Source organism: Bos indicus, chromosome 6, assembly GCF_029378745.1.
Source record: "Bos indicus isolate NIAB-ARS_2022 breed Sahiwal x Tharparkar chromosome 6, NIAB-ARS_B.indTharparkar_mat_pri_1.0, whole genome shotgun sequence".
In the NCBI taxonomy this organism is placed as follows: domain Eukaryota; kingdom Metazoa; phylum Chordata; class Mammalia; order Artiodactyla; family Bovidae; genus Bos; species Bos indicus.
The window spans coordinates 70,460,290-70,473,658 of record NC_091765.1 but is presented as its reverse complement, the minus strand read 5'-3'; the positions used below and the strand labels follow the sequence as shown (position 1 = coordinate 70,473,658).

Below are 13,369 nucleotides of genomic sequence, written 5' to 3'. Positions count from 1 at the left end.
TCTCTAAAAGATGGCACTTAGAGAAAAAACACTGGGTCTTCCCTGGTGGTCCAGTGGGTAAGACTCTGAGCTCCCAATGCAGGGGGCCCCGGGTTTGATCCCTAGTCAGGGAACTTGAAACCATACTTGCAACTAAGAAGTTCACATGCCACAGCTAAGATCCAGTGTAGCCAAAATAAATAAATATTAAAAAAATAAAAACACACCATGGACTCTGATAAAGATGTGTCAGTGTAGGTTCATCAATTGTAACAAAGGTGCCACTCTGTGGGGGAGGATAGCGGTGGGGGAAGCTAAGTCAAGCATGTGTTGGGGGAGGGAGTATGAAGGAAATCTGTACTCCTGCTCAATTTTGCTATGAATTTTAAAATGCTGTTTTAAAAAATGAAAGGTATTAAAAAAAAAAAGAAGGAAAAAGAATAAAACACATTACAAAGCATTATGTAAAGTACAATCCCATTTAGGTAAAATATAAAGCAGATGGGTACATGTGTATGTATATAAGCAGATACACAAAAAGGGAACTGAAAGGATAAAAGAAGACACACAAAACTACAATTCTGCCTCTGAGAAATGGGGAAGGGACAGGGAAGTAGATATGGTCAAAAAAGACTTTAATCTTTTATTTTATGCACGTCTACAGTGTTTGAATGGTGTCCAGAGTCAATGCAGTCCCGTATCCCATGTACAGGCAAAAATGCACAAAATGCTACAATGCTTCTATAACAAACACAAGACAAGGTCAAAGATGAGCCAAGGGCCAGTCAACTTTAAGTTAAACGCTGGGTCTGAGAGCTAACTCAAATAATGTTTACACTTTTCTACTAATTTCACTAAAACCATAATACAGAGTCCTATTGCAATGTCACTGAGAAAGTAAATTAAACAGGATTGCTTTCATTTATACTGTTAAACTAAAGACAAAAATGCTAAAACCTTAGCATAACTTTAAATTATATATATCTCATTTATTGAAATATAAAGATCTTCATTTACATGTTTTAAAACAAAAACAATGAACAGGGGCATTTGTAATACAATTGTATTGGTAGACCCTTCCTACCGAGTTAGTTCTTGAACATTCACCACACCACTGTTTTGGGAACGTTTAGGTATTTTTCTCTTTATTATTTCTAAAATATAAATTTTGGACATTCAAAAGTGCAACAGTTAATGTGCCTGTGGGGAATATCACAGTTAAAAAAATATAAACAAAGGCAGTGATACAGCTTGTCATAAATGTTTTGGCAGTATTCTCCAAGTCTATATAGAAATACATATATACATATTGATGTATAACATCACTTTATCTCACGTCCCTCTTCACAAAAATAGGACCATTTTGTACAGATTGGCAGACCACATTTTAAGGACATCATCAATCATTTTTTTTAAAAATCACAAATTGTGTTTCTCAGGCCAACTTTGATTGTCTTCATAAAAATAGAGAGCAGGAAGGATTGACAAATTTTCATCTGGGGTCTTTGCAGGAGGCCAAAAAGGAAACAAATCTGTGATACACTGAAAACATTACTTAAGAAAAAAAAATGCTGCCATGTAAAAACTAAGGTGAGAGCATTCATTAGGACTAGAACCTGCTGGTCTGAGAATTTTCATCCAGCCCCATGATATCATGCAAGATTCAGAGGACATCAAAATGCAAAGCACCAATAAAAGGAGGCTGTTTGAGGAAGAGGAAAGGGAGTGATCAGCGGAGTGCTTGAGCTGTGATTCTAGAAACACGAATGTATTTCAAGTCTAAGTGGCTCTACAGAACCTCATCAGGTTTTGTTTTTTAATCGGCCAATCTGGCTCAGTCTTCACGCTTACCGTGAAAAAGGTGGGGCTTGCATTGAGATTACACCAGTAGGTAGTCAAGTACCTTGTTATTGCTTCTACATCTCCCAAAGCATCACCTGCCAGGAGCGCACACAGTGATTGCGGTAATCACAGTCCATGTTTCATTCATAGGGTGTCAGCAATTAAGTGGTATCGCAAAGAATGCTGATGAACCCATGATGACCAGTTTGACAGTTTGGATGGATGTGACGATTTGTCCTCCCATCTAACCCCGAAATATCAGTAACACTTAAAAAAAAAAATTTCACCAAAATATTGACTTGATCATACAGAGACTTGGTACACTGAATTGCATCATTTTTGTACATGCCTTTTGAGGGGAAGTTGGTGGGAAGAGAGTTCAGTTCCCCCTAAGCAGGGAGAAGATATGCCAAACCAAGATTTGGCTTGCTGAGTCTCAGCAAGGACTGGAAAGTAAAATTAAGGGTAGCAATTACTAGATATGTGGCATTAAATGTCACTGACCCAAAGGCAAAGATTTAAATAGTAGGCTTCTTACATGTTTGATCTCTAGTCCAGTTCCTAATTTCAAATTATTTCTTCCCATGGCAACTTCCTGTCATCTATGCCGGTGTTCCCCAGATCTGGCTGAGCAGAACAGCCAGGATGTTTATAAAAACACAGGTCTCTGCTCCCCTAGAACTGACAATTCAGAATCTCTGGGATGGGGATGTAGAATCTGGTAATTCTGGTTGCCAGTTACAAATGGTGACCAAGGGTCCGGGCTAAGGCACACAGCACCTTCACTGAACAATGCCTTTACTGTCTCAGACTTTCAAACTGTTTCTCCTGAGGGTAAGAGACAAAGGAAGGGAGCTCCAGTTCAGGGCATCCTTCTGAATTTTTCCTGAAAAATTCACAAAATGAAAAATATATACATGTGTTGAGATGCACCAGAATTATCACAAGGCATGAACAAACCTCTGCAAATCCAGTCTTTTTGCTGATAAATACCTTTTCCACTGGACAATAACATGAGAAGTCATGTTAGGCACAGACTCCTGCCTTAATATTGAGGACCTTAGGATCTAGGGGTTTTATTTATTTATTTCAAATCTCATTACTTTAAAGGGCAGTTAATTGTTTTTAGTACAATGGATTAGGGAACCTACTCAGTACAGTTAAAAACTCTGACTTCAGAAGACACTACTTTTATTTTGTTCAACTAAATTTCCTCCACTAAAGCTATAACCATATTTTATAGAGAAACATGTTATTTAATAGAACGTCAAAAACTGTCAGACTTGTCACCTATTTAGTAAGGATTTTTTTTAAATTGTGCTTTTTCTGTAGGGAAAACATGTTACATATTACACATTTAGAATTACTGATAACAGTAGTATTATTATAAACGTAGATTACAATATGAGTTGTTGGGCTTATAAATGACCCAAATCTAATAAACAAAGTTGGTTAATTATTCTTTATCTCCTCAACACTAAAAAAAAAAAAAAAAAAGCAAAATGCTATAGTACCAGTACCTTTTAAGGTTCAAAAGTGGTTTTGCATGTACTTCACAAGAAAGTTCAACAGCAGCTGATACCAGGTTTCAAGCAGGAAGTACATGGATGGACTGAGTGGTCTCTCCAGAAGTCCAGAGAAGTTAATACAAATCAAAACACATCCTTGGTTAGAGTTATTTACATAATTACAATGCTGGAGTTTTGTTGCAGTAAAAGTTGTGTCCGTTGGAATCTCACCAATGCCCTTGAAACACAAAGTCCATCTTCCATGGCCCATGATTTCCTTGTCCATCTACCTCCAAACTTCACACACCAATGAGATGCTACTGAAACACTGCCAGAGGCAACGCCAAAAAAGTTCATTTCAAAATATCCCAATCATTCATCTTTAGAAGGCTCCCAGAGGCCATTGGCTGGGAACTTCTCTTTACACACCATCCAAGTCCTCCTCTCAAACTTTGCATTGCAATAAAGTGGTTTTCTTAAAAGGATCCAAGGTGGGTCCAGGAGTGGAAGTCCCGCCCCCTCCCCGAATCTGCCAGTTACAGGAAGCTGTCCTCCACCAGATCCGAGGAGTCTATGCCAATGTCGTCCATCATGTCGATGTCCTCGATGGTCTCATCCTCTCTCTTGATGAACGTAGAACTGCTGGAACCTGTCTCAATGGCACTCTCTTCAGAGGTCTGTGAGCTGGAAGAGGAAAAGAATAGGAAAAATCATGATCAGACCAACTAGAATACAGTGGTGGTTCCAAGGTGGCCTCCCAAAGGCAAAGGAACTCTTCCTGTGACATCCTTTGGCTTTCAAATCCAGGCTGCTCAGCCAGGCATGATTCTTCCACCAAGCCAGAAGCAGCCCCCACCACTGCAGTGGGCTACATGGTCATTTCAACTTCCCTTCTCTTCTGCCAAATCTTCCGAGTTGCTAACAAGCTGTGACCGTTTCTACTCTCCCTACTCAACTCCAGTGGAAGAGAAAACAAGCACTGCCTGAGCAAAAGGCCTGGGGAAGAAAAAGCAGAGGGATGAAATCGGGCAAAGTTCAGCTGAGTTAGTCACTTACTAGCCCTGCAACCTCCTGAATGTCCAAACTGTGATCTCAGGATCTCAGCCCATGACCCAGGAATGTCCTCCTCATACATCCAACCCCCTTGAGTCCAGGTGAAGGCTCTTTACTTACTAGAGGAGCATCTGAGAGGGGAGTTTTAGAGTCAGAAAGCATGAGTCGCACACGACTCAGTGACTGAATGCACACACACACACATATGCAACCGCATGGACTGCAGCCCACCAGGCTCCTCTGTCTATGGGATACCCCAGCCAAGAACACTGCAGCAGATTGCCATTTCTTTCTCCAGGAGATCTTTCCAACTCAAGAACTGAACCTGGGGGCTTCCCTGGTGGTCCAGTGGTTGAGAGCTTGCCTTGCAAGGCAGGAGACACTGGTTCGATCCCAGGTCCAGGAGGATCCCATATGCTGTGGGGCAGCTGAGCCCGTGTGCCTCACCTACCAAAGCCCGAGCACCCTAGAGCCTGTTCTCCGCCACAAGGAGAGGCCACTGCAGTGAGAAGCCTATGCTCCTCAACTACAGAGTGCCCCACGCTCCCTGAAACTGGAGAAAGCCTGCACGTAGCAGTGAAGACTCAGCACAGCCGTAAATAAATAAATAAATATTTAAAAAAAAATTGAACCCACATTTCTTGTGTCTCCTGCACTGCACTTTACCACTGAGCCATTGAGGAAGCCCACATGTATGTATACATATCATATATATGTAAAGCAAATGTGATAAAATGTTAACAACAGCTAAATCTAAGTGGTAGAAATAATCTTTCAATTTTTATGGATATTTAAAATTTTTCACAAAACTTTTAGAAAATATTCTTTAGGGCCTCCAGACTGTCACTGTCACCTGGCGCCTTGCCTTCTCTGAACTCTTACTATCTTATCGGTATCCTGCCTTGTATTGCTAAATTTTTATGTATCTCTTTTAGCTTCAAGTGGGCTTTCCTGGTGGCTCAGGAGGTAAAGAATCTGCCTGCAATTCAGGAGACCTGGGTTCAGTCCCTGGGTCAGGAAGATACCCTAGAGAAGGGAATGGCAACTCACTCCAGTATTCTTGCCTGGAAAATCCCATGAACAGAGGAACCTGGCGGGCCACAGTCCATGGGGCCACAAAGAGTCGGACACAACTGAGCAACTGACACGTTCACTTAGCTCTAGCAGATTTTCGTCTGCTGACAGGCAGGACTGTGGCTTCCCCTCCTCATGGTGGGGCTATATAGCACCGCACTCCACACGTTACAAAAGCCCTACCACTGGCTGGGCAGCCACACCACAGGATGGAGTCTCCCATACGCACACCAAACCGGGGCTCTCGACCCTTTCCACTGTTTCCTGCCTGACAGGCCAGGCTGGACCCTCATTCTCTCTCCCCTCCTTTTCATATCAGTTTCCAAGCAGAGAACTAAGACTGGCCAATAGAAGCCCACAGGAAACGGCCTGTTGCCCTCTACCCCCGGGCCCCTGTGGCCCAGAGAGTTCTTAGAACCGACGGCGCTACTGGACTGAGGTTCCCCTTCACAAACCCCAACACGGGCCCTTCCTCAAGACTGAGCTTTAGCTCAGTTCCCAGTCTGTACTTCATCCTCCCACCCCCACTCCCACCTTGGTTCTAGAACCTCACTGTGAACCCCAGTCCCCTTGGCTGGTCTTAATAACTATCCAGTCCTGGCAGCCTCTCCCCGCAGGAAACCAGACCCAGTTCCTGGGACCTCAGCCAGTGGCTGGAGTGCGGGCACATTCTTCTACTGAGACTGAGCACCACATCATCCTTGCTGCTCACTGGGCTTCAGGGTGGTCCTGATGCTGATGACTGCATTTATTTCTGATTCCTGAGTCACAATATCCACCTTGTAGGGCCTGGCTCCTGATAGGCTCTGACCTAGCACCCCCAAGTCCTTTGAAGCAAGGCCCTGTCTTCCTCAGGCTCACTCACCAACCAAGGCCAAGCCTCCTGTGCCTGGGGAAGGACTTCCACAAGACCACCATGCTCACTCCTGCCTGCCTACACAGAGAGCATCCCAGCTTTTACAGGTTGAATTGTATCCTGCCAAATTCCTATGTTGAAGTCCCAACCCTCAAATGTGACCATATGTGGAGACAAAGCCTTTATGGAGATACTTAAAGCTAAATGAAGTCATAAGGATGGGACTCTAGCCCGGTAGGATTGGTGTCTTAAAAAGACGAAGAGACACCAGAGATGCACACACAGGAAAAGCCCTTGTGAAGACAGTGATAAGGTGGCCATGTGCAAGCCGAGGAGAGAGGCTTCAGGAAAAACCAAACCTGCAAACACCTTGATTTTGAAATTCTAGCCTCCAAGAGCGGGAGAAATAAATTCCTGTTGTTCAAGCCCCTTCGTCTGTGGTACTGTGTTATGGCAGCCCAAACTAAGATATTCACCATCTCAGCCCACCTGTCAGGACTGGTCTCACTGACCCAGTGCAGTCATTTGGGACATACTTTGTGTGATTCAAAGAAGACCAATAGGAATAGGTGCTAAATTCTTAAGTCCAGCTTTGTGTACACCCCCCCGCCCCGCCCCCGCCCCAGGACAGTTCCTGGCATCTTTCTAATGTTATTTATCCCAATGCAAGTTTCTAACTTTGTTTAGAAGCAGAACCCTTTTTTATAGTTGAACTATTCAGATCCCTCAAACTCAGTGTAACCAAATAGATGACAGATCTGGGGTAAAGTGCTCCAAGACCCTCCTTTCTATCCCCATGAAATTCAACAAAAGCTACCCAAAATTTGGAGAAGCACTGCTTGCTAAAGGAATACAAACACATTTAAAAATTGTTCTAAGCAGAGGATAAACAGAAAGGTAAGTCTGATAGGCCATTTTCCCCCCATCTCCAAATCTCATGTGTCAAAAACAAAAATAATTTTATACTTTTAAAATTACCTGGTGCATACAAATAAACAAGGTTGTCTATATCTTACATCTAAATTGGTTAAGAACTCACAATTGTAAGCTTCCAAAATAATAATGCTATGTGCTGCTGCTAAGTCGCTTCATTCGTGTCCGACTCTGTGCGACCCCACAGACGGCAGCCCGCCAGGCTCCGCCATCCATGGGATTCTCCAGGCAAGAACACCGGAGTGGGTTGCCATTTCCTTCTCCAATGCATGAAAGTGAAAGGTGAAAGTGAAGTCGCTCAGTCGTGTCTGACTCTTAGCAACCCCATGGACTGCAGCCTTCCAGGCTCCTCCATCCATGGGATTTTCCAAGCAAGAGTACTGGAGTAGGATGCCATTGCCTTCTCCGATGCTATGTGCTTCTGCTTAAATATTTTTATGTAGTCAACTGAATGTGGAAGAGACAGAAATATCCTGAATGAAGAAGGGAATAGAGAGAAAGAGAGAAACTCATAAGCAACTTGGACTTTGATCCAAGGGCCAATATCACCACCTTCTCCTGCCTCTGTCCAAGGGTTATGGAAAGAGAGAAAGGAATTAGAGCATGGCCCCTCCATCTGGACCATGTGAACCAGTGGTTCTGGTCACGGCTGTGCATTAGTATCACTTTGGTAATGAATGAATAGGTCTAGGTACAATCACCAATGGGCTATTGTCCCAAAAAGAGAGACAGCCATACAGTATGTACCTCCTGTACACAGCACCACCTTTGCAGGACACTTGGCAAAAATCTACTGAGTCAGATCAAGCCTCTAGACCACTACCAAATTACAACAAATATAGGAGACAGAAGCATATGATAAAACACACACAGTAAAGCAAGCAGAAAAATTCTGAATGTGGGAGTGGGAACTCTTCAGGCAAATGCTCTGGTTTTTACACAAATAATATTCAAGGGGGCAAAAAGAGGCAGGACGAATGTATATAGCTCTATCAACCAATGGCAATGTGTTGTGTGACTCTTATTTGGGTCTTGAATAGGACAAACTAAATGTAAAACAATATTTGTGAGAATCAAGGGAATTTGAACACAGACTGAATATCTGATGCTCTTCACTATTTACTGCCAATTTGGAGGGGTGATATGATGGTACTGGAGCTGTCTCTAATAACTATAGTTATTTTAAAAAACAGAGCCCTTATTTTTTTTAGATATATGCTGAAATATTACGGATGGAATGATATGATGTCTAGGATCTGCTTTAAAACAATCTAGAGGGAAGTGATGGAGTAGGTACGGCTATGGAAGTTATACAAGCAGACTGGTCATGAGTTCAAAAATGTTGAAGTTGAGTGATGGGCAGCTCACAGTTCCCGACTTTACTTGAATCATGCATGTTAGAAATTTTCCATAATACAAAGTTAGACAGGAAAAAAAACACAAATCAGCCAGAGAGTACTTGGGCCTCACTGAGATTACAATATGTTGGTCCAGGCGAGGCTTGTATAGCAGTAGTTTTCAAATCTCCCCAGGTGGTCCCAGTATGCAACTAGGATTAAGAACCACTGACACAGCATCAGATAGCCCAGAACAACCAGTCTCTCCACTTGTTCCTCAGTTCCAGTGACTAATAAAGAAACCAGCAAGAGAGGCTTATATTACTTCAATAATCACAACTGCTGTGTCAGTTTGATCAAATTACCTGAGGATTTAGGTCAAAGGTTCTCCATCAGGGAAGCACGTTCCTCCCTGTCCTATACCTCCACCAGCTCAAGGGGGCAAATATAGGCCGACATTGGTCTTAACAATATTTTTTTGGATCTGTCTCCTCAGCCAAAAGCAACAAAAACAAAATTAAAAAACGGGACTTGATCAAACTGAAAACCTTTTGCATAGCAAAGGAAACCATCAATAAAATAAAAAGGCAACCTACTGAATAAAAGAAGATATTTGCAAAAAATATGTCTGATAAGGGATTAATAACCAAAATAAATAAAGAACTCATACAACTCAACATCAAAAACACAGTACAATTAAAAAATAGACCCAGAACCTGAATAGGGATCTTTTCAAAGGCATACAGATGGCCAACAAGCACATGAAAAGATGGTCCACATCACTAATCAGAGGAATGCACATCAAAACCACGAGCTCTCACCTCATGCCTGTCAGAATGGCTATCATTAAAAAGACAAAAAATAATAAGCCTGGCAAGGATATGGGAAAAAGAGAACCCTAGCAGTACACTGTTGGTGGGAATGTAAATTAATACAGCCACTATGGAAAACATTATGGAGGTTCCTCAAAAAATTAAAAATAGAACTCTTAGGTGTGTGCTGAGTCACTCCAGTTATGTCTGACTCTACAACCCTATGGACTGTAGCCCACCAGACTCCTCTGTCCATGGGATTCTCCAGGCAAGAATACTAGGGTGGGTTGCCATGCCCTCCTTTAGGGGATCTTCCTGACCCAGGGATTGAACTCATGTCTCTTATGTCTCCTGCACTGGCAGGTGGATTCTTTACCACTAGGGCCACCAAGGAAGCCCCCCAAAACTACCATATAGTCCAGAAATTCCACTTCTGGGTATGTATCCAAAGAAAATGAAAACACTCATTCAAAAAGACATGCACCTCAATGTTCATAAGAGCATTATTTATGATAGTCATGATATGAAAGTAAGCTAAATGCCCATCAACAGATGAACAGATAAAGAAGATACAGTACATATAAATACACACAATGAAACATGACTCAGCCATAAGAGTGAAATCTTGCCATATGCAGCAAAACAAATAGAGCTGGAAGGTATTTTGCTTAGTGAAATAAATCAGACAGAGACAAACACCATATATTTTCACTTGTATACAGAATCTAAAAAACAGAACAAATGAAACAGAAATAGACTCACTGATACAGAGAACAAACTGGCGGCTACCAGAGGGGAGAGGGGTGGGGGGAGGGGCAAAGTAGGTGAACAGGATTAGGAGGTACCAACTCCCAGTTATAAAATACATAAGTCACAGGGATACAATGGACAGCACAGGGAATACAGTCAATATACTAACTTCATATAGCATGTAATCTATAAAAATATTGAATCACTATGTTGTACCCTGACACTAATAAATATTGTAAGTCAACTACACTTGAGTAAATTTAAAAGAACAAAACATTTTTCAAGAATCATCTGGGAAACATTTTCAAAACTCACAGACCCCTTGGGGTTCTGCCACTGGCTCCCCCAAAACAGACTGACCAGACCACTGGGAGGGCTTCCTGGGGGCAATGGCTCCTTCCCTTAGGGTGTCAGCGGAAGCTGGCATTGGGAGCTCCTACCTGTGTCTGTTCCTCTTGCCCAGGTCTTCCTCCTCAGGAACAGGGTCGATGTCGGGCAGAGGGATGATGTAGCCGCTATCTGCACTCAGCCTCTGCTCGTCGAGGCCACCCTCCCAGTCCTTCAGCTTGTCTTCCTCATTTTTGTAGGTGACGCCAATGTAGGCGTTGTCGGAGTCCACGCGCATGCGTGCCACAGCGGGATGGTCACTCTTCAGAAAGTCCAGGTGGATCTTTTCATAACTCTGCAAACATTGATTTCACAGTTACTCAAGGGTTATTGACAGAACTGCAAATTAATACAGCCACTCAGAACTTACTATTGTTTAACTGTGCTTTCAAACAACCTCACAGATGTGGGGTTTGGACCACTGAAGGAGAATCAGATGTCAACTGTCCCCAGAGATATGGAACATGAAGAAAGGGCCACCATTGCCAGAGATCTCCTGCTGGTAAGTCTTGAGATACCAGGAACCCATTCTGCAAGTCTGGAGCTACTACTGTGTCCCCATACACATTCCCTTCTCTGGAGTTAGCATCGAACCTTCTGGTCCCCATCAGATAGTCTCTCTTGGGCTTTGATGGGTTCCCATAAGAGTTGACTAGGGCTTCCCCTGGGAGCAACATACCTGAAACTTTCTTGATCCCTATACACTGAAGAAATCTAATTAAAAAGTTAGGGACCATTGATCTAAAAAGGTTCCATAAACAAGCGCTCCAGTCTGTTCCCATCAATGCATCTTCACCAACCAGAGTGTCTTTGACTTTCCTATGGTTAATCTCCTTCCTTCCTTCTGCGTTCCTGCTGCCTCACTTAAGGCAATTGTAATGGGCAGTGAGATAATCAATAAACAAAAGTATTTAACTTCCAGTTCAGCTCACACGGCTCTTCCTTGAGAAGAAGGAAGAGAAGCAGTAAGTATGGAAAGTCTACATGGCAACTAATCTGAATCTAAGAAATTGTGCCTGGGTTTCCTTCTCAGCATCTCAGCAGAAAGTTGCTTCATTTATTATCATATCCTGCTTGGTTCCATGAAATTACATTTGTTCCTTTGAACAATGCTTCCTATTCCACAAAAAACCAGCTGGAACCACAGATAACAGCTGAGGTTGTTCCTTCCAGTCAGCTGGCAAAAGCCAATTTTGCATGGATTTAAGTGCATTCAAATTAGCGATTTAATGGCTGTGGATGCCCTGAGACTTCTAACTGCACAGTAGCTTCAGATACTAAAACATCTGGAGAATAAAGTGCTTACAGGTGTTGCACACTTAGGATGAATGGGAGCCGTGCAGGAAGGGGAGGGTTTTCATTCATCACTGCTACCAAGGGCCTGGGGAGCACTGCATGAAGCCGCAGCCACTGGATCACACAATCTTTTTCCTCCATTGAAAGTGTTCCATTAAAACAATACTGCTCGCTCACATAACCAGCTGTTGTCTCCTCCCCTTGTCCATCCCTTGCCACCCACCCATCTTAAGAGGCCCAGACAAACCTTTTTATATTGTCCAGGCAGCAGATTCTCCACAATTTCACTCAGGTGGTAAAAGGAGGGTCTCTTCTCCGGCTCACTGTTCCAGCACTTCACCATGATCTCGTAGCTGGAGAAGCACAGGACTCAGAGTGGGCACGGAGAGGATGATCAGGGCACCCGCACCCCCACAGACCCATCGGGCATGAACACAGGCCCACAGGATGGGGAGAGGCTCACACTTCACTGGTGGCATGGTCAGGCTTGGCCATCCGGTATCCACTCTTGATCTTATTGTAGAATGTAGAGTCCACCATCATGCCAGGGTAGGGTGTGCCACCTGAGAGGCCAGGAAGAAGACAACCAGGGTTGACAAGTATGTGGTACACTGTTGAAACACCTGGGGTGATACAGCACCTCTAGAAAACGTTTGGGGATCCCCACTTTGAAGTATCGGTTCTTTCAAGGAAATCTAGTGTTACCATCTGCTTGATTTCACAGCCCTGCCCAAATCTTAAATTTAACCAAAAGGGAAAGTCCAAACAGACATAGAGGGACACACCAAAGCCTTGTTTGCATCACACCACTTAATAGTCCACCCTCCCTAACAAACCACAAGGCTGAGCTACTTTAAGGAAATGTTGTAAGCAATTCAGGTCTATCTAGGGAAGCCAAAATGAACCGCTATTACTCAAAGGAATTCTATGCAAAATGTTTTTAAAAGTTAGCAGGAACTGAAAGAGAATGCCTACTTTCAACTTTGCTGTGATTAGAGACAAGCATTCATGTATTCATGGATTCATTTAACAACTCTTTAAGTTATTGCGTATGTATTTCATTTATAACCCTATTTCTAAAGTAAATGTAACCTATAAATCATTAAAAAAAAATTTAACCAAGACTTCTAGGTTGATCAAGTCTAGAACCCTAGCAAAAATTCTACACATCTAGAAAAAGCACAGAAGTGTTCTTCAACGTTTCTGAGTACTGGGTCTATGAATACAAAGCAAAATAGAAATCCAGAGAAATTCTGAATCACTGAGGCCAAAAAAGTCATTTTCATCAGAAATGTCCAAATAATTAAGGCAGAAGTCTTGGGATGTCTAGCTAATTCTCTGCTTTTAACAGAATATGAGACTCTCAGTTAAGCCACACCCTGGGATGAACCACAGTGACATCCATGGAGGGATGAACCAAAATAGAAAAAGGCAACAAGCAGGAAAAGTCCTTTACTATCACATCAGGACAATAGTGGGTTCATGAAACATTTCACACTTTACCGGCCAAGTCCAGGTCAAGTTTAATCTCCTTCTAAAACT

At 42.8% G+C, this 13,369-nt stretch overlaps 1 protein-coding gene across 3 annotated transcripts in view; it reads right to left on the bottom strand.

Annotated features, from left to right (window-relative positions):
* Positions 1–597: 597 nt before the first annotated feature.
* PDGFRA (platelet derived growth factor receptor alpha) overlaps positions 598–13,369 on the bottom strand; it is a 47,776-nt gene continuing 35,004 nt past the window's right edge. For all 3 annotated transcript variants that reach the window (XM_019962765.2, XM_019962768.2, XM_019962767.2), the window contains exons 20-23: positions 12,291–12,390; positions 12,075–12,180; positions 10,585–10,826; positions 598–4,013 (exon numbers count right to left, since the gene is read on the bottom strand). In XM_019962765.2, the coding sequence (XP_019818324.2) occupies positions 3,866–4,013; positions 10,585–10,826; positions 12,075–12,180; positions 12,291–12,390 (596 nt within the window). In that variant the 3' untranslated portion in view covers positions 598–3,865. The remainder of the gene's footprint in view (positions 4,014–10,584; positions 10,827–12,074; positions 12,181–12,290; positions 12,391–13,369) is intronic.